The 20,440-nt window shown below is 41.9% G+C and overlaps 3 protein-coding genes across 10 annotated transcripts; 1 reads left to right on the top strand and 2 right to left on the bottom strand.

The window, feature by feature from the left end:
- The first annotated feature begins 17 nt into the window (after positions 1 to 17).
- LOC112553531 lies at positions 18 to 3,963 on the top strand. Of its 3 annotated transcripts, none has more exons than XM_025220800.1 (7): positions 18 to 115; positions 326 to 493; positions 741 to 816; positions 1,201 to 1,307; positions 2,427 to 2,534; positions 2,869 to 3,004; positions 3,366 to 3,963. In XM_025220800.1, exons 1-7 carry the CDS (start codon positions 39 to 41, stop codon positions 3,501 to 3,503), a joined length of 810 nt encoding a protein of 269 aa, XP_025076585.1. In that variant the 5' UTR covers positions 18 to 38; the 3' UTR covers positions 3,504 to 3,963. The 3 variants fall into 3 exon arrangements, 2 of the variants coding, with proteins under 2 accessions (XP_025076585.1, XP_025076586.1); XR_003097068.1 differs by having other exon boundaries at positions 54 to 120; positions 3,366 to 3,506; XM_025220801.1 differs by lacking the exon at positions 326 to 493 and having other exon boundaries at positions 33 to 115.
- A 325-nt stretch (positions 3,964 to 4,288) lies between these two features.
- On the bottom strand, positions 4,289 to 7,174 carry LOC112553530 (protein rolling stone-like). The gene is made up of 4 exons (XM_025220799.1): positions 6,572 to 7,174; positions 6,024 to 6,261; positions 5,424 to 5,528; positions 4,289 to 5,312 (listed from the first exon to the last, which is right to left on the bottom strand). Exons 1-4 carry the CDS (start codon positions 6,665 to 6,667, stop codon positions 4,801 to 4,803), a joined length of 951 nt encoding a protein of 316 aa, XP_025076584.1. The 5' UTR covers positions 6,668 to 7,174; the 3' UTR covers positions 4,289 to 4,800.
- A 461-nt stretch (positions 7,175 to 7,635) lies between these two features.
- Positions 7,636 to 20,380, bottom strand: LOC112553527. Of its 6 annotated transcripts, none has more exons than XM_025220788.1 (5): positions 20,257 to 20,380; positions 15,706 to 16,005; positions 13,256 to 13,304; positions 11,156 to 11,624; positions 7,636 to 9,235 (listed from the first exon to the last, which is right to left on the bottom strand). In XM_025220788.1, exons 2-5 carry the CDS (start codon positions 15,934 to 15,936, stop codon positions 8,641 to 8,643), a joined length of 1,344 nt encoding a protein of 447 aa, XP_025076573.1. In that variant the 5' UTR covers positions 15,937 to 16,005; positions 20,257 to 20,380; the 3' UTR covers positions 7,636 to 8,640. The 6 variants fall into 6 exon arrangements, with proteins under 6 accessions (XP_025076573.1, XP_025076578.1, XP_025076574.1 ...); XM_025220793.1 differs by having other exon boundaries at positions 11,180 to 11,624; XM_025220789.1 differs by lacking the exon at positions 20,257 to 20,380 and adding an exon at positions 18,484 to 18,788.
- Between the last annotated feature and the right edge of the window lie 60 nt (positions 20,381 to 20,440).

Raw genomic sequence — 20,440 nt, 5'->3', positions numbered from 1 at the left:
GTCAGCGCATATTATGATGACGTAATGACGCAGTACGCATGTACTCGAGCAGACGACACCATGTCATGTCCGGCGTTTTGAGTAGCATTATGGCGTATTGTTTGCCCTTTGCGGTGTAAGGTTTGATTACATTACATGTTCAAAAGTTTTGAAAATGTACACTGTATCACCTATATAACAGCATAAAATATAAAAATTTTGAGAATATTGTTCAAATGATATTTTTCACAAAATGTTTCAATATTTTGTAAATCGTTGAAAATTAATTACTTTTTTTTTCTTCATCTGTTAAAAAAAAAAAAAAAAAAAAAAAAACAACCAACAGATCATCAAAATGTGTTCGAAGATTTTCGAGAACCAGCGACGTTTTTGTTGATGAAGACGAAGCAGTCGAAAAAAACTGCTGTCAACAAGGACGTAGATTTGATAAAAAGATTATTTTTCAAAATCCTTTAACCAGGCTGAATGTAGATGACCAGAGAACAGAATCAGGGTCAGTTATAAGTCACGTATATGTGTGTGTATGACAATTTTTGGTATCTTAATTGCAGGAACTGCAAATATACAAACGATCCAATTAAAATATGCCTCAGTATGTAGAAAAGGGAATAATCGACTGTAATAATTAACCTGCATGATGACTTTGTGTTCTCCTATGATATACATGTATAATGATTTTGAAGCTAGTTAACTGGGTTTGGGGGTATATTTTGTTTAAATTTTTGTATCTTTCCATTCAGATGGATCTGCAGAAATAATCGATGTGATGATGTTGATGGAAATCAATGCACTTCTAGGATTAATATTTCAAGAAATGTAAGACTAATAATATAAAGTTTTGTTGACGCCTTTACACACACATGCGTGCGCGCACACACACACAGACACGAGAGAGAGAGAGAGCGAGAGAGAGAAACACCGGACGTCATACAGAGATACATCTGCATGTGTTATAAATATATATTGATCATTAAATGTAATGTTCTGTACTAATCAGATTTATTTCCTTTATGTAACACATAAAATTAGAGATTATATAATCCTATGTAATTCTTGTATACGTTTGATTCTTTCGATCCAGGAGAGATCGAGCTGAAGAGCGGTAACGCATCACCACTCCTTATTTATTTAGAGTTCGTGTATTATATCTTTAATTGTCCCTAAATAATTATAAATATTCATTTATATACTACACAACAGATGCACCTTGTCGATGAGCAGCACCCTACACCTAACAACACTGAAGAGATCATAACAAAAAGACATTTTTCTTATGTGCAAGAACTTCCGCATCCGTCGAAATTAAGGTATTTGTACAATTTTAAACGTAAATAACATATGTGGTATGTAACGTAAAATTGTTACTATCTGACACATAATTTGTTTTTGTGTATAATAAAAAACATATACATGATACTCGATACTCTTTTACTTAATAATAATAATAGAATTTATATAGCGCCATATCTCGGCGCGCACGCACTCATGCAATGTAACATGCAAAATTGTTGTCTATGAAATGTCACATGGGATGAAAGTTATGTAGCCGGAAGTTACCAATACACTAACGGGCGCCCCAGTATATAAAGATTGGAGTGAAACTTGGAAATAACCAAGTTGTCCGATCGAAGTTCCTTATTGGGATCAATTTCTACAGCCTTTATGAATCTGTTATTTTATTTTCCACGATCTTATATGTTGGTTGTTTCGTTAGTTTCATATTTTTAAAAGTCTTTATACGCATCACAATTCTCTTTACTTCTTGAAAAATCGCGGAAATACACCAAAAGCCTGTTGTACCGCTGAAAAACAATGATGGCTGACACACCAAGCTTTGTATTATACATGTATTCTAAACTAAACGTTTCCGTGAGTCACGGTAGTACAGTTAGTCCCATAGAACCCACGCTCAAAAATGACTAGAACTCTTGTTATGTGACTTCATGGCTAGGCATGGGCGCGTGTGTTATTGACAAATTCTAGTCCTTTTTCACACCCTTCCTTTTGCAATATCATGTTACTCTCAACTATTGTTCTTGTTCTTGTTATTTGGTTCCTCTTTGTGTTTTCTGTCCCTCGTATGTTGTCCATGTTTTGTTCTTGTTCTTATAAACGCTAAGAGCATAGGAGTGTGAGTATGCGCATTTATTAGTTTTAATGAAAGTGTTTGATACATCCATGTGAGCCAGCAATCAGAAAGTGGCGTGATGGCTCAGCAAAGACAGTCTGAAATATCCAAAAGAAATTATGTTTTAAAGCTCATATTTTGTCGAATGATTCGGAAATTTGAAACAAATAACGTGATTCGATGTCGGCGGTGGTGTTAGTGGTGGTTGTGAGTGTGTAGGACGGTGTTGGTGATAGTAAAGGTGATAACAATCAGGATAACAATGCCGACGATGCCAAAGTGATATTGACGATTTCAGAAAGGTTAAGGCAACTGCGAAGGTTAGCAAGAAGAGGCAGAGAGATCTTGCTGTGGAGCAGCATGTTCAACAGCTGCGACATAAACAGTTGGTGTTTCCCTCGAGTTCGTACGTATTCAGACAACACGACTCCCATTTGCCACTTAGTGAAAAGTTGGTTATTTATTTTAATTCATGGAACAAATTTAGTTACACACGCCGACACATAAAATTTGCACACACAAGACCCACACATACATACATGCATTCATGCTGCGTTTTATATCTTTAAGAGTAATTAGGACAAACTGTTTCTCTCTCTTTTGCCTGCCGGAGGTAATTAATCTACTTGGTTTACGAGATGTAATGCAAGCTAATATAATCTATACTGTTTTGGAACAAGTATGATCTTCCCATGAGACAGAATATGCGATAGTAAATACAGAATCGCCTTTGCTTGCAGTCCTGTGCACAGCAGCGCCACCGTCGAGAAAGCAGCTGACCTTGAGGTCAGCACGAGTGATCAGCGACTGGCTGTCAGACTTCCTTCTCATTTTGATCTTCCTGCCGCGGAGACAGCTGCTACATCCCTGGAGATGGTCTGTGGTTTCCGTTCCTTGTCGCCTTTCTTGAATCGCGTTCACTGTTAGTTCATGACTGGACTTCTCGTGTGAGACTGGAGCTGTGTGTCTGTGGCCTTGAGGCGTTTTGTGGAGAATTTTCAAAAAGTCGGTCAGCACAATATCCTCATTTACATACAGACACACTGTACTAATGCATACGCATTAGCCTCTTAAATTTTTTGCATTATTACTATCAGGCAAAAGTTAGTTTTAAAAAATCTAGAGGGCGCTAGTTATAGCTGTGTCTGTGTCTCCCCTCCTCTTCATTTTTTGGTGCTGTGGGTCGACATTCTAAAACTTGCAGCGAGAGAAGAGTCACGAGTATTAATATGTGCAGACACCCGCGGGAGATAGCCAGGAGACGCTTCCGGATGCAGGGGGACGAACATGTAGCAAGAGCGACGAGGAAGACGATGAGTGGCTGAAAGAGCGCTGGAAGGCCCTGCCTTACGTAGGCAAACAACACGAGGAATAGTTTTAGTTAAGATATTTTAATTTATAACCGATATCAGCATTTTCGTCTGTTAATGATACTTTTCCTTCATGAATTTTAAAACGATTATAAGTGATTGAATTAAGTGGGCGTCAGATATTTCTTCACTGGACCGCACTCGTAATAATACGTAAACAAATGTTTAGATGTATTTGTATGGCGTGTATGCACACACACACATGCTAACTCTGTCACTTTGAGATTAGTTCTAGAGAAATTCCCCAAACATACAGCCTTCGTTCCGTTGGTTTAACGCTTGTTTCTATTTCTCGCCAATAAAAATTCAATTTTGTGAATCATCGGCATGTTTCTCTCCGGTGTGTATTATGATGAGACAAAGGTTCACAGCCAAAGGGCGTGTACTATATAGCTCTTCTGTGTGTCACTCAAGGCTGCACCATTATAAAGCAGAGAGTGAAAGCTCTATTTTCTAAATTGCAAAAACTGAATTTAGGTTTTATGTACCGAAAAGGAAGAATGTTTGTAATAGACAACATTAGATGATATTTCTGTTTATGCAGTTCGTATTGTAGTGTATAGAACACATTGAAAGCTCCTTATAATATAAACGAATGCGAGCTTCTTTGAAGAATGGTTTTCATTCTTAGTGAAGGTTGGGAACATTGTGTAAGACGTTAAACATAATTAACTCTAGTTAGATTTGTACAAGTGCGCATTTTTGTGTCACTGTCTTACGTTAGTGGCAAACAAGTTGATAATGCTGCAATCAGAAACACACTACTCTTTTAAAAGAAATGCATGAAGCATAGCGTTCCAAAATAAAATGATTGCTTCTGAAATTTTGACACAATCAGATTTAAGATACTCTTCACCATCGGCTTCTCGTGGCCAGTAATATGCGTTATAAGTTTCTAGCAGCAGGAAAACTTCACCAAACGTTTGCGCAAGACGTTGTCACTTGTCTTTCAACTGCAGCTGTTTAAATTTATTTAGATTGTTTGTACTTATAACAAGCACTAAGAAAGACAAAAGCCTCATCAAGCGAGGATATTAATAGAAATTAGGTAAGGTTAAGACAGATTGTTAACCCTGTAGTTTATTTGCTGGGGTGTGCGGTCAGTGGCCTCACTCCTCCCCCTCCCCCAAGTAGTTTGTCAAGGCTAGTTGTAGTCCTGCGAGCCCAGCAACGCATTCGTAGAGTCTGTGCATGAGATCTGCGCCGTTTCGTTCCTCAACATTGGCGGTCGCGGGACAACGTCCATCTCGAAGTCCATCTCCACGTCATCCATTTCTTCTTCCTCCTCCGCACACCGGCTGGTCAACCTTGCCGCCAGGTATGTCTTCTCAACAACAACCACCGCCTCGCCCCTGCCTCTCTGTCCTTATTATGCATCGCGTTGCTGCAGCGAAGATCCAGTCCACCAACTGTGTGCCCAGGGCCACATCTGTTTTCTCCATTACAGCTTTTTTGCGTTGTCCTCGCTGCAAAGGACGAAGATAGCCCTTCGATGCAGATGCGGAGCCGGAAGAAGCCGTAGACGATAATCTGGACGAGCGGGACGGCGATGAGCAGCACGCCCGCGATCATGGCCACAGCCAGCCACGGCTTGTGCGTGTAGTCCAGGGTAGAGTAGATGTAGTGCTGCCCTTTGTGGTTCGTGCCTCCGGCTGCCCAATACACCACCGTGAAGATAGTGAACACCAGCATGAAGAGAAAGGTGTACACCAGGTGTTGCACCCTCACGGGCGCGCGTGACACCATCACGTCGACGATCACCAGCACCGAGTTCAAGGCGTGGGAGTTAATACTGATGAACGTGTCTGGCTGTCCTGTAATAATAATAATAAAGTGGTGGTGATTTTTTATTATAGTGGTGGTGGTGGATGATGATGATGAACGTGGAAACGTAAAGATTTACAGTGGCAATATTTCTCACCTACCTGAATACAGGACGATCCAGTAGAGACCAGCCACTATAACAGCGGAGCAGTTAGACATGTTTTGTAGCAGCCATTGTATTTTGTATAAAACTGGCATATCTGGACCTGCAATCGTTTGTATTTATCAGTTATTTAAGAGAAACGAATATCAGACATGGTTGACATGAGAAAAAATTTACGCAACAGACGGTTATCGGTGCCATGTATATTGTAATTGATTTATTGATTTTGTCGACATTCAGTATTTAGTCTAACCTATCATTATTATTGTTAATTTGTTCTTATATTTTATAACACTACTTAAGAAAAAAAAATTTCCTCCTTATGACAGTACGATAAACAGGCAGAAAATACTATACCATAAAGTACACAGATTTATCAACAATGAGAGAAGTTAGCAAAAGCTAAATCCCAGGCAAATCGTGAAACAAGTTACAAAATAATTCTGCCTCTGTGCTCTTTTCGAAACTACTTTTTTCAATAAACTATTTCATTTGATTATTAACTTTATATCAAATGAAATCTCCTTTTCGCATGTCTGCCTGTCTGCTTGTCTGTATGTCTAGCTGTTGATATTAAAGTGAATTCTCCACTGCTCACAATGGCTCGTTGCCTGATTAGCTGCACGATGACTGCGACGAGTGAAGACGATGTACCGCCAGGCGTTGACTGCCGTGACGATGAACCTGGCCGTGAGGGTGAAGAAGGACCAGTAGGTCAGCCAGATAAAGATCTTGACTCCGTAAACACTCAGAAAGCCGCTGACCAGTCCCATGACTACTGTGTAGACGGACACCCCCGTCACGAAAATTGCATACGGCAAAGAGGAGGGAAAGAGCTGGAAATGTCAACAGAATTTCTTATTACCAGTAATGAAGCATCTGATGAGCGGACAAGGAAGTTTGGAGAGAAGAAAGAGAATATTAAAAAAGAAAAATATCCCGGAACACACACAAAAACATGGAAATGTGGAGAGACACATAAAACATACACATAAATGCAAGTGTGCACTCACTTGCACGCACACACAAACATACAGAAAGAAAGAGAATGAATGTGGGCTCGCATTAAACGGATAAATAATTATTTAAAGAAGAGTATCCGTTTACGGAGCGAATTACTGTAGCATTAAGATGCAGCACACTTACCCAGAAATGAACAAAGTCCTTTGGTCTGTCGTGGTGCAGTTTGAAGTTCTTCAGCATCATCCATCTTCTACAAGTCGCCCAGATCTTGCGAGGCATTCCTCGGCGTTACAATGAAGATCAACGCATGAACTACTGAGAATTTCCGCTTTTTAAGTTCGAATTTTACCCCCTTCCGTGTAAGTGTCGCAAAATAAAAGCTGCTATTACTTAAGTGACAGCTTTCTCAAACGTTAACATCTTACATGATACGAACAAATTTAAATTACAGCTTCGATATTTTTAGGAAAAGATGATAATTCCTCTGACCTTTTGTGGCAGATGCATTTTCCCAAGAAACATCACTAACGAACAAACCGTCAGTTTTAGTTTCACGCCTATTACATCACAAGTTGCAAAATCCAAGATATCTATTATTACACTTTATAACTTTTTTTCAGGATTGTGCAATCCAGTCGGTTTCCCTGTGGGTGGCGTTGGACACACTTTGATCGCCGAGCAATGTAAAGTTAACACACGGCAGAGCCTATCTCTGCGGTCCACCTGATGCGAGAGTGACAGTTAATTTGAATGATCGTCGCATCCCATGTCTCACTAGCTAGGAAATGACATTCACCGGCGCCGGAAGTGGTGCTTGGGAAAGTCAAGATACGTGTTGTCGGCTACGTAGTTTGTGAACCCGTGTGATGGATGTCGCAGCTCAAGCACAGGAAGAAAAGTGTGTGCTGTGTGAGCACTGTCTTTTCATACCACTGCGATGGACAGTCTTGCCAAAACCAGGGGTTTTAAAAGTTTTCCATTATACAAGTCCTCTCCTCGTGTGTGCGTGTGTGTGGAAACTGCGCTTTATCGTGTCCTCGGTTTGGTCCCTCTCTTTCTCCTATTCCTCTTTGCTGCCCATCTCTCCCCACCCCCTGCATTCTTGTTCGTGCAAACACCTACATATGGTTTAGCGATTCACGAGCGTTGAGCAAAACGCGCAGACAAACGCACATCCTAAACGCACGCAGACCCCCACACCCACAATAGCGTATCATACCCATGTAATCATCAACCAACATTTTAATCTTGATATAATCTTTATTGCACAAATCTTTAAATACCATGTATCATGGTAAAAATACAATTATATTATGGTAAACATGACAGTCACAGAAATATAAGTATCGAAAGCACCGCGTAGAATAAGCCTGAAGAGATATGGTAGTGGTTACGATGGCAACGAATAGCCTGCAGCGATGGAAGCTCTTAAGATACCGAACAAAGAAAGAGTAGATAGTGTTCGAAACTGTGGTGACATAAGAAATGACTTTGGAAAATGTGCAAATCTGTTCCTTCTTGTTTCTCGTATAAAAACTTCATATTAGAACTGACACCTATTAAATGATATGGTAGCTGCTGTATTTTCACCACTTTATTTTATAATGTTCAATATATATCTCTCTCTGTTGGATGCGGGTGGGTATTCCCTGAACTTGGGAGTTATTAAAAACAAGAAATATGAAGAACGAAAAAATCCTGTGGCATATAAACAGCAAAATATGTATCAACGAATCATATTTTGTGTGTGCGTGTGTGTTTATTTTGTGTTTAGGTGCGTCTCAGACTGAGCAGAATGTAAAGACCATTGAAACTACTTTCTTCCTTAATATCTGTGACTGCAAAAGCATTAGGTCTCTCTCTCACACACACACGTGTGTGCGCGCGAGCGCAGACTAAAGGCCTTTCTTAATATAAACACATGTTTGACAAAGTTTGACAAAAGAAGAGCCTTAAGCTCGAAGGCAGAAGCATGTTGTTACATCGACATACGAACGTAAGCCCGGGAGCATGTCCATTACTTACAGAATGCTTGAAAGTTGTGTGTATGTGCACGAGCGCAGGTTTGTTCTTGTTTGTTCGTGTATATATATATATCTGCAATTGCTCCAGGAAGTCCTTCCATATGAAACATTCCTGGCAAACTCACTGTAATCTCTAGTAGTCTCAACTGTGTGACATCCAGAAAGTAAATCCTCAGCAGTATGAAAATACGTCGGGGTAAAAAACTAAACAGTAATTTACAAAGACCTTCAGCTCCAGGTGATGGGGTTGCGGTGTTTGGGTGGTGGCGCGCTTTTGCATCTGCGTGCTCTTCGCTGAGAGGAACCACTCTCCCCAGCAGCGCCGCTCCCATGCACCGCAGTGCTTTTGGCAGGAGTCCGCGAACGACCGCCGCGCTCCAATAAGGAGACCTTGTTGACCGTTATGGCCTCACTGACCCAGTCCGGGTGGATGACGAAGTCCTTGGCGTTGCTGGGACTCAGGAAGAAGCCACCATCGTAAGTGTAGCAGGATGCAGGTCTCTGGTTCTGTCCTACACCACCGCCAGGTGACGTGGCGGGGGAAGCGATTCCTTTGGCTTTGACGATGACAGGGGAAGGGTTAGGGTCACGAGGCACGTGTGTGCGCGCCTTGCGCATGTGTTCCTCCAGGGAACGAGCGTTGGGGCAGCTCATGGTCATGGGGTCGTGGGTGCTGCTGTTGGCGGAGGCGTCCTGTGACCAGGAGTGAGTGGTGCGGTTGCGCAAGCGGTAGGCAGCTGAGCGAGAGAGAGGTGCGTCCATTGTCTTCGGGGAAGTCAGAGTAGACCTTACCTGCTGTTGATGGGGAGAAAGATCTTTGGCACTGCAACAGGTGACAAAATCCATGGGTAAAGTCTATTTCATGTTCGTCCCGAAATTGCTTTGTAACTACCACTACGACTAATATGCAGATTTTCACATCGCATTTACACACTGTAACACAAAAACCAAATATGTAGAGACACAACACAGCAGCAGAAAAGGAACGAGATCTCGCAGTCAAAACGAGGGGAAGACAGGATGGTCTTTAATTGCTACTAACTGTATTTTACCGAAACACGTCTACTAATTCTGTAACTCAACATCGCAATGTTAATTAAAAGCAGACTTAAAAGAGCTGTAAAATTATTAAGTTAAATAGGAAGACATTTTATTTTATCCTTTTGTTAAAGTGTTTATCTGATTAAAAATGGCTCACTTTTATGAATTATTTAAAAACCTTTTGATACAAGAAGTAAACGTGAATGAAAAAGAGGGGATAATGATGCTAGATAGAAGACCAACGTGAAATGTACAAACATGAAGCTAGTGACCAAGCAAGTACCAAGCACTCAGTGTTAAGAACATGTGCACTATGATAATAACACCAGTAACGACAAGCCTTGATGCACTATAGCTTCAGTTCACAGGCAAGCCTCATGTGGTTCACGAAATCTTTCGTTGACAACGGGATAAATCGATCAGAACGCGGACGTATAAAGAACACAGCTGCCGCACTGAACGGCAGATGAAGGACTTCATTCGCTTTTGACCCAACGAGGGGGCTGGCTTTACAGACTTACTTATTGACGTGTGCAGCGGGGAGTTATATTTAGATGCCCTGGAGGGCAGGGAACACTTTTTAAAAATCAGTTGGGATTGTTACGTTATCCAACAGGAAAACAATAAACTCTGAGCAACACAACATAACAAAAAAGTCTATAATCGGGGTAGAAAAAACAAAATCTGGAGAAGTTAATTTAATGAGTCACGGGTACAATGTTGGTATAAAGGGAGGCGTTCCTGCACTATGTAATACCCATCTAATATGTTCGCAAGAGTTAACATGATCGATCGCAAATGTAGGAGGCAGTGGCTTCCTTTATGATAGTCTATCAGGATGAACATTTTCTACCAATGAGTGAGTAAAGCTCAGCACAAGAGACACTAGCTGTCAAAATGAAGGTGAATACTCTTCTTCCCACTTCTATTCTTGAAATGCACGCCTAAAAATGTTATCATACAGAGAAGGTCAAAGTCGTGACCTCACCTTTGTACAGAAATTACGCCTAAGTAACATAATAAGCTATATAGTTCATCGACCTAGGATTTAACAACGTAAATATATTCGTAAACAATCCTGACGTCAGTGTTGTTGGCCTATTTCTGTGCATGGTCCTGTTTGTAGTCGTGTATCTTGAGGATGAAGAAATGTTTTTTTTTTAAATAGTATCCCACACCGATCTCAGTCATTAGAAAAAAATGCACTCCACTGGACCATTAGCGGGGGAAAGACTCTCCGAACCTTCACATTAGCTCGGCACGCCAAAATTTAGGGGCAACTACACAAAAAGGCTGAAATAGAATTTTTCTAGAACCGCTGGGTGTGCTAGTCTGGGCTTTTTAAAATAACATGTCTATTACCAAATGACCTTTGAAGAAGTAGACAAAACGGTTAAAATTGTCCTAAGTTTTTTGTTGTTGTTGTTGTTGTTGTTGTTGTTGTTGTTGTTGTTGTTGTTGTTATCATCATCGATCCAATACCTTGACATGGAGATTAGGTTATTGTTAAGATCTCTTATTGTCTAGCTATACAATGGTGAAATGTACAACTGCTACAGCTAAGCCATTTGAAGTTATCCACGTCATTCGCGTCCAAGCATTATAAAGAAGGAATAAATGAATGAAAAAAAAGGTATTAATAGAAAGGAAACATTAAACCCGTCTTCAAATATGTTTTGACATTTGCCAAACCATTCCAGACCTGTTGCGTATGTCCGGGTCGCACCTACTGGCCTCACCACCTTTCTTTGTGGGACTGTATCTGGAAGGAAAGGCGGACGACGGCCTCGACATGGGCACACTGTGTGTGTGCGGCATAGGAGGCAACTCGCGTCCATAAGCATCCCTCAGCGTGCACAGCGACAACTGGACGACTTTCATCCTCGGTCCCCCCACGATGTTGGTCGACGACGAAGACGATGGTTGCTCGGATTTGCTGCTCGACGACGATGAAAGTGTGGGACAGCCGCGACTGGAGTCTGGCCGACAGCTCACACCATTGTCTTCTGGACTTTCTCGGTGACCTGGGCCGTTCTGAACGATTTCCTCCAGACCCACCTCGTCCTTCACCCGTGATGTTAAACAGGACTGGTCGCTGTCTTCGCTCAGCTTATGCCTGTTGTAAGCGGTCAAGGCCGTCTTCATTATGTACTCATGTTCGTCTTCCATGTCTGTGCACACAGACACATAGACGCATGGAGAACGAGACACACCCACACATACTAACACACGCACTCGACTTACCTTTTTCTACCAGGCAACAAGTAGAGTTGTACGCTGTATTTCCAGTCACGGCTAACTTTCTAGAACATATTTATTGATAGAAAAAGTACCATACATCCATCTCCCGAGCCAAATGTCTACGGTCAATGAATAGCCACCATCTTGTCCCCCACCAGAAGCCTCGTTTTCAGTTCGCACTATCTGAATCTCCTCTTTCTTCTTGCGGTCAAATAATGAGTCAGCTGGGAGTTGTAGCAGGGAGGATGGGGATGGGGGTGGAGGAGAAGCAAAAGGTAAGCCGGGACTTGAAACTACACGAGCACGCGGCAAAACACGTGCTCACAGCTATTGCCAGCGAGATGAGCGTGCACGTGACACGTCTGATGCGGAGGACGGTCGATAAAAGCCTGCGGCCGTGCGTCGAACAGTCGATCTCTATCGTCAGACCAAGTATTTTGTGCTGTGGAGAGAGTCACGGGGTCCCTTGCTCGCTTTGTAATCATCCACAGAGGGTGAAGCTGTCGCCAACTGTCAGTCCGCGTCAGTGGGTGGGGGTAATCTTTTGCTGGGAGGGACTAGAAAAGGTTTCATATCGCGCATTAAAAATTTCTGAATTTTCCGAAATAAATGAGATTGTTTGATACTTTTTTTTATAACATCTTATGACACAAACTTTCCTTGAAGCTAATCAATATTTTAGTAGGTGACCTTAAGAGAAAGATGAAATGCTTAAAAATGCTTTAAATTTCAGCAAAATACTGTTGACATTGATTTCAGTGTTGGGACAGAATTCCCTTGGAAGTCAAGGAAACTTAGAGCGTTGCTCTAGAAGCTCATAATATCATAATGTGACAAATAGTTGAAGGCACTGAAGAGTGCCTGAAAATCATTTGTTAAAAGTGAGTCTTAAGCTGCCGCATGGAACCACTGAAAGAGTCAGCCTGGCGACAGAGCCAGGAGAGAGTATTCCAAGTAGAGGAACCGGGGGAGGCAAAGGCTCGCTGGCAAACAAAGTATAGTGCGGAGGATGCAAATTGTCAAAAAAAGAAAAAACTGTTAAGGAAAACTGGTCTGGCTTTGGACTGAGCAATCGTTGAATGCATTGATAATGGGGGGATGGGAGAGTTGAAGAAGAGGATAGAGGCGATGGACACTTGAAACAGCCTGTATTTTTTTTAATTTTTATTTTTATGTCTGGTCTAAAATCTGGCCCCATCTTTTAAACTTTCTTCTCATACGCTCCTTTTTTCCCGGTGATCGCTTCAATGGTTTCTGTTATCGACGTAGGAGGGGACATGCTCTTGAATATTTAATGAAAGACAGACAAAAATATTTTGATTATTGCTGTCGGCACACATTTAGAGAAAAGTTTGGTTGGCTAAGGTCGGAAAACAAAGAAAAACTAAACAGAAATTACTTAGCTGTTGAAAGCTAAAAGGATTTCAATTAGTTTTTAGACTTTCGGTAAATGGTGCGCTGATGGCTTGTAAGAAAATAAGCTCAAAACATGAGTTTTGTTTCAAAACGTTGTCGTCAAGAAAATCGTGACAAAGAAGTAAGAAAGTCAGAATTCACTTACTGTAGGTACTGGCCACATTAATTCTGATATCGCAAGGCTTGACTGGCAACTGCAACAAGCAAAGAAAGGATCGAAATAAATACGAAAGATGTATTTTCTTCGTTTTCTGCTGAGATGGCCAAAGGTTTTACGGAGAAATATTTTGAAAAAAAAAAATTGTAAAATGCCGTTGTCATATAGTCGCACACTTTTCAAGTCAACCGAACGCCACGCTTGACTGACAAAATGTCTCTCACCTAAAGAAATAAATTAAGTGCAGATAAAATTTAGATGGCACACAAGAAGAAATTAACACAGCTGACATAGAAGAATTAGGGAGGAACGTTTAACGGAAAAGAAGGTAGAGAAGAGAAAGAGATTTTTTAGCTTACCACATGCTGAATGGAATTGTTTCTTCTCAAAATGAGAGACAGATTACAGATTCACAAAAAACGGGGAATGAAATGTAATGACTCTCGTGTTATGATATGTGGTTACTTTTTTCTATTTAGCAGCAAGTGTTGCGATCGTTAACTTTATGCCAGTTCCTTCCCTCGCTCATCTGCCTAGGGAAGGTCGTCAGGGAATACAGAAATAAAACCTCTAAACGAATAAACCACATCAGCGATTGCGCAATAAATTTGGAAAGAAAGCCCGTCACGGGGCTTAGAAGAATGTTGTGTAATTCATCAATCAGTGCATTTTTTTATTTTTTTTATTTTTTTGTCCAAGCTGACGCTTTGAGAGACTCGGTGGGCGAGGATATCGGGCGATCCATTACCCACAATGTCCATTTCGAGTCTGTTTTTCACCATGCACATGGAATCAATAGTTCGTGTGTGCAAACATGCACAAAGTCTTGATGTAAAGAAGCTGAGACAGGGTGACAAGCTGTGCTTAAGACTCCGATATCCCACTTGATTTTGGTGAAAAGGGCAAATTTCAAAGGTGTTGTGTTGCACGCCCGCACGCACGCACGTACCAGCAAGCAAAGAAACAAATCAAAAAATTTCAATGCATACTGGGTAGATAGGGGAGCTGAAGATAAGAAAGAGATGACACGGAACAAACAAACAAATAAAACGACAACAACAAAACCCATAAAAAACAAAAGCAGAAAGGCAAGGCCAGACATAGAGCCATGCAATGACTTTGCTAGGGTCGTGCACAGACAAGCAGTCGAGGGTTTTTGATCAGCTGGAGAAGGCATTGATGACATCAGTTCATCGCTTTCACGATGTATTCTGTAATTTATATGATTCTGCTTTTATTCCTGTCAGTTTTATTTTTGAAAGAACACCGACTCCAAATTTAGACTTAATCATATTCCACGGCCGTAACTACAGACGACAGGTATTGTTTATACCCCAAGTAATGTAGAACCAGCAGCAAAACCGGTAAACAGTTACAGGCCTCAGAGGTGTGCAGAAAACCAAAATATTTTCGTCTTCTTTCTGGTCGAAGTCCCGAAGAAGATCCTGGTAAACAAGCTGTGAAACGTAAGTACTTTCCATAAATTAGTGAGATTAGCTGGAGTAAAGTCTGGCGTGGAGTGCCTTTAGGCCGATTATGGGTGAGCATAAGTCACAGGAAAAGCGCATATTCACAGCTTAGGAAGTCTTTATAGTAACCTCAAGCCCTGATGACCCATGGACCGGGCATCAACAGTGTGTCATATCATCGGGTCAAATTTGCCAAGTGTCTCAAAGTCCTATTGTATTAGCAAGCAAGTTTGAGCTTAGTGAACAATGCTGACCGAAGTCCAGAACGTTTCAAATTTTGTCAAACATTCGACGACATTAAAATGAACCCGCATATTTGAAGCTGCCGACTGTCTCTAGATTTTTGCCATTGTATTTATGTCAATGCTAACACTTTCGGTACAGCAGGTCATCAGCTCAGTTACAGATACGGGGAAAGAGGAGGGACAGAGAAGAAGATGAAGGAAAACAAAGGAACACAACGCCTGACTTTGTTCTCGTAACTCCTTGGACTAGGACATCGACTACAAGCGATAGGAAGTATTTATAGCTGCACAGGTGAGAGGGCAAAGGCTTGCAGTCTCACAGGCCCTGACTGTGACCTTTAAAAGCTGAAGATCAATACAGTGAGTTGTAAATCACATGTAAGAGTTCTCAATCACGCCTCGAGGAACAGCTCCTCAAAGGACAGGGTCAAGTGACAAACTACGGTTAGTGACAGTTCCTCCTTGTTGCTGCACTGCTACTATTTTCACCCACAAAAAGAAAGATAACAAGAATGAATTGACTTTTGTTTTGTTTTAGAGGAAGAAGAATATTGTTTTTGTGTTTTGATTTCTGTTTGATTTCTGCTTTGTAGCAGCAGAACTTGGTCAGTGTCTGTTACTTTGAGTATCTTCTTTATACAGGTTTAGTGTACACGGATTTCTTCTTTTATTAGATTTTCCTGTGAGATGATACGAGGTGAACCTAATAGTTGTAGCTTCTCACCTGGGGTCTCAATCGCACCACGGGCGCAGAGACTGGACGGTACCGACGATGGACTACCTTTCTCTTTTTCATTGTCACGATCTTTCGTCTGTTGAGGTTGCCAGTGGCGTTGCTGTTGTTCCTGCTACTGGCGTCATCGTCAGCGTTGTCCTCAACAGCATCGTCGGTTCCGCTCTCCCATGGGTCACTGACTGCTGCAGCAGGCACCACCACACGGATCTGTATCGGCATGGTGCTGGCGATACACCTATGTCTCCGACGCTGCTTTTTACCAGATTGTCTTCATATTCTTCAGTTTCGCTAATAGGATGAACAAAATTATTAGATGAAATACAAAAATGGCAGTAGTGTACATAACGTTTTTCTAAAGCTTTCTTTAACGAAGAAATTTAGTTAAACATGTTTAGCGTAGGATGATAAAGGTTACGTTGCAATTGTGTTTGTGTGTGTGTGTGCATGCAGGAATGTGTGTACATATACATAAAGTTGTTATGTGTGTGTGTAAATGTTTAACTATAGGTATAAGTAGATCGATCGAAGGATCGATGAAAATCCCCCCCCCCCCACGCACACACACACACACACAAGCGTGCGTGCATGCATGCACACAATACACATATAAGAGCCATTTTTCATAACTATAATAAAAATGCTATTTGTTTAAATATATTAGCAAATCTTTTGACTACAAGAAAAGAGCTGCTTTGTAATGCTTCATTTTGACACCCGGCTTATACCCGTCTTTCAAACAAAGTCCGGACCCTGGCCAGGTGTCTCAACAGCTGAACAAGCGCAGATAATCCGACTTAGTACCTGTTCCGAGGTAACTTGTGTGGCTACAAACATGTGCTGGGACCAGGCGACTGCTGCTAGTGCCATCTCTCGGCCCACTGTTTGCCGTGGCATTAAAGAGGCTTAAGTCTCGCAAACGACACTGGAAGGGTACTTGAATATGAGTAGCTGCTCACCAGTCAAACCAATTTATCATCCTTAGACGACACTAATGACTTATTCAGCTTGTTTTTGCGTGAAATAGGGTTGATCTCGTTTTCTGCTTTTAAAAATCTTAACCAGGTACCTGCATTGGCAACATTCACAAAATTTGGCTTTTAATTTTTTTTAATCTGCCTGGTACTCATCTGACGTCACACGGTAAAAAGGAACATGCAAAGAGCTAAAAGACTAACCATGCAAATCATGAACCCCACGAAAACCATTACAAGTTGTATAAGTTTCTGTCCGGTACATATCCTTTGCTTTGTTTTCTTTTAACTCGATGAACATGAATGACATCTTTAACTGGACGACATCGCAATCGAGGTAAGAGAAAGAACTCCGTGCTCTAAATCAAAAAAACACACCTGAACGGCGCATAATCCCAGACTCTAGAGCGAGTTTATAGGGCTTGTAAACCTGGATTAAAGTGGATCATGATTAGCACACACAACACTTTGACTCAAATGGTCCAGTTGTAAGGCATAGCCAGGCCGCCTCCACAGCTCCCCATGTCGTGATCCAGAAGACCGGAAATCCGACAACGCTAAGAATGATTTTATTAAATGGAATCGTCTCCTTTCTGAGATTTTAAGAAGCTGAAGGCGGAATTATCTGTGGAGATGACAATCTGCCAGAGATGACGGATTCCACTTTTTCGTGACGACCTTGTTGATTACAGACTGCACGCTTCTCAAGTCTTTGATGCTCTTTCTCCACACACACACATACACAGGTGCACGTGCTTCATTTACGCACGCACACCTATTTACACATAATTATAAATATGCGCTGAGAGAGACAATACACAAAGTCACGCAAAGGTATACAAACTTAGACACGTACCCACACAGCAACATTCACAGACGGACAGAGGCACCCACAGGCATAAATAAATATACATACACACTAAGGAACGCACACACAAACACATATAATACTCACATAGAGACAACCACTCGACTAAGGAACGTAAGAACACACACACAGACAGAGAAACAAACGCTGGTGCATCCACATTAGCGCAAGTATTGCCTCCATAAAGCAGGGGACCCCCTAGCAAGAAAATAATTGTCTCCGTGCTGTTCCTGCACGCGTCGCAACAACGTAGTCACGTGTGCACCGCAGCAGCAGACAGCAACAGTGTCTGCTGGTTGTGAGAACCTGACTAATCACAGTAATCGCGATCGCGTCCTGGGACAGGTAACACTGTGATCGTCGAAGCGGTGACTGTTAGTCAGTCGGCCCTCGAGTACACGGCAGAGTGTAGAGACATGAACACCTAGCTCACGAAGCAGGGTACTGGCAACCCGCTGAGTGAAGATTAAAACTGTGACTCTGACAACTGACAATGTTATGGAAATTGCTGTAACAGGAGACCTCATGTATCTCATTCAAAGTCTTTAATCTTTCTGTCTCACGCACGACATTGCGCAAACCTCTCGCGTTCCAGGTTAGTCGCGCGCACAGAAACTTGTCTCAGGAACATCTCGATGGCTTACTACAGGAAGCGAGAGCGGCTTATTTTTGTATTTTCGATGGACATGAATTTGTTATTGACCTATTAGACGAGCGACGCGCTAAAGAAACACATTTGTAACCGCTGTCTACCAACAGTAAGAATGTTTCAAACAAGATCACTTCGTAATGAGATCGTGAGAGTTGGAGAAAAATGAGAAAAAATTTTACGAAATTCTGTAACAAAATTAAGATACTAGTGTCGCGCATCGTCAATCAACATTTAACATCCTTGAAAATTAAAAAAAAAAAAAAAGGAAAACGTACCTGGTATAATTTTATAAAGAGAAGCACCGCATCTTGCGTGAATTTAAACAGAGACCGCAGCTGCGCTCCTGTGAGAGAGGAATGGTTTGGTCTCGTGCACTAACCTGCAGTGCCAGCCTTCAGCTGTTCAACCCGGGAGGTGTATGGAGAAGGAACACTGTGACTGGGGCAGCGTGCAGGTGAAGAGACGCCTTCTTGTGTCGCGAGCTTTGGTAGTGGTAGGTTTGGTCGAATGAGGCAGGAGGTCAGGTCGACCAAAGACTCTCCCGCACGTTACCCTCTTAGACTGTGTGTGTGTGGCATAGGAAACGGAGCGGGTAAGTGGGGCAGACAACAGATAAAAAGATGCTGAGGGGACAAGAATGTGAACGTCGTTCACTGTCGGCATGGAGTTTGCCTCCCAAAGCCGAGCGTCTTCCTACGCCACTCTGTGTGTGTGTGTGAGTGAGATATATATATAAACGAGTGTTTGATTTATGTACACGCACGTTGAGTTGTGTGTGTCCGGGGTGTATTTGCGTGCTTAATTTGTGTGTGTGTGTGTGTGGTCAGAATGGTATTAATATCGATCAGATCGTAACACCTTGACACCTCACAGACTGAGACCCCTGCTGCACAGTTAGTGTGTTGCTAGGTGTTGATACGGCAAACAAGCAGTCTGTCGACCTCCTAGACATCGTCACTATCACATAGCTTATTACTTTTCTTTGATTAGAACCCTCCCACTCCACCCCAAAACGAACTGACGGTCCCGGGTGAGTGGTCGATTAAATATCACATACAGCAGTGGAGGTCACACCAACAACCGGGTCTATGGAAAAGTTCGAGCATAGACACACGGTGTCCTGGGTTGGAGCTTAATTAAAAAGCTTTCAATTAGTTCCTCTCCACCGCAGCCACCGCCCTCCCTTGCCTGCGGCTATATCGTTAGGCGAGGTCGTCACTAGAGGTCGTCGAGAGCTGACCTTTTTTCCTCCACTCTGTGTAGTGTTGGCGAAATTCAACAGCCATTATTTTTGTATAGATATGAGACATGTGCATATTCTGTAACGAGGTCTCCGATGTCTGCCTCTGTGCGAGTGAGTGCATGATTCTTGAAATATCTCTTAAGTTGTTGCATCTGCTGTACTGCTGTCTCTAAATCAAGTTCTGTGCCTTACTGATAACGTTAATTTTGTTCCCAAGAAGGATATGATATCAGATCACCAGCGGATAGGAAAATGCACAGCAAGGGGCTAAGATTCAGCAGGTGTTGATCCATGAAAGCTTGCATCCTCAGAGTTATTTCCTGAGACTTATAAATGATGCATAACTGCATAGTGCTTAGTGACATCAAAGCATTAATCTTTTTCTCCCATCAGCCTCTGTTTAATTTAGTGGTTTCTTTATTAAATCTTTTGAATTCATCGGAAATTTCCAAAGTTTATCGTTGAAACAGAAATAGTTATAAATGTATTGAACAAAACTAAAGACATTGTCTCCTAGACATGTGGTTATTTACTGCAAGTTTTAGATAATGTAAATCTTATGGGATGGGCGGGAAATTATTGTTTTACTCCTAGCCAGCAACTAAGGTGAAGCAGCCAGCATTGTAAACACATACAGAGAAAAAATAGCGTGTCTGAGAAGAGATCTGAACTCGACAAGACGGCTAATATCATCACTGTCATTGACATTATGTAGGGTCCGATGACTGAGCATGCACACTGGCCCTGCAAATATAACACTGTCAATCCTCAGTCAAACATTTATACATATCTGCACCGTCCTTACTGTGTGTCCTAGACGATTGTCCAGTTCGCCGAATGGTAGAAGCAGACGTTAGGACTGTCAAGGGCAGATCACTGCATTTACTGCAGTCCCGAGAGGCAAAGAGTTATCGCCCTTGAACAGCATGAAGCGTGCATCGTTAGATGAAGGTCTGTGCATCAGACAGTGCTGGAATGTACAGTACATA

Source organism: Pomacea canaliculata, linkage group LG13 (genome assembly GCF_003073045.1).
Source record: "Pomacea canaliculata isolate SZHN2017 linkage group LG13, ASM307304v1, whole genome shotgun sequence".
Lineage (NCBI taxonomy): Eukaryota > Metazoa > Mollusca > Gastropoda > Architaenioglossa > Ampullariidae > Pomacea > Pomacea canaliculata.
The sequence above is the reverse complement of the archived record's forward strand: the minus strand, read 5'-3'. Positions and strand labels throughout refer to the sequence as shown.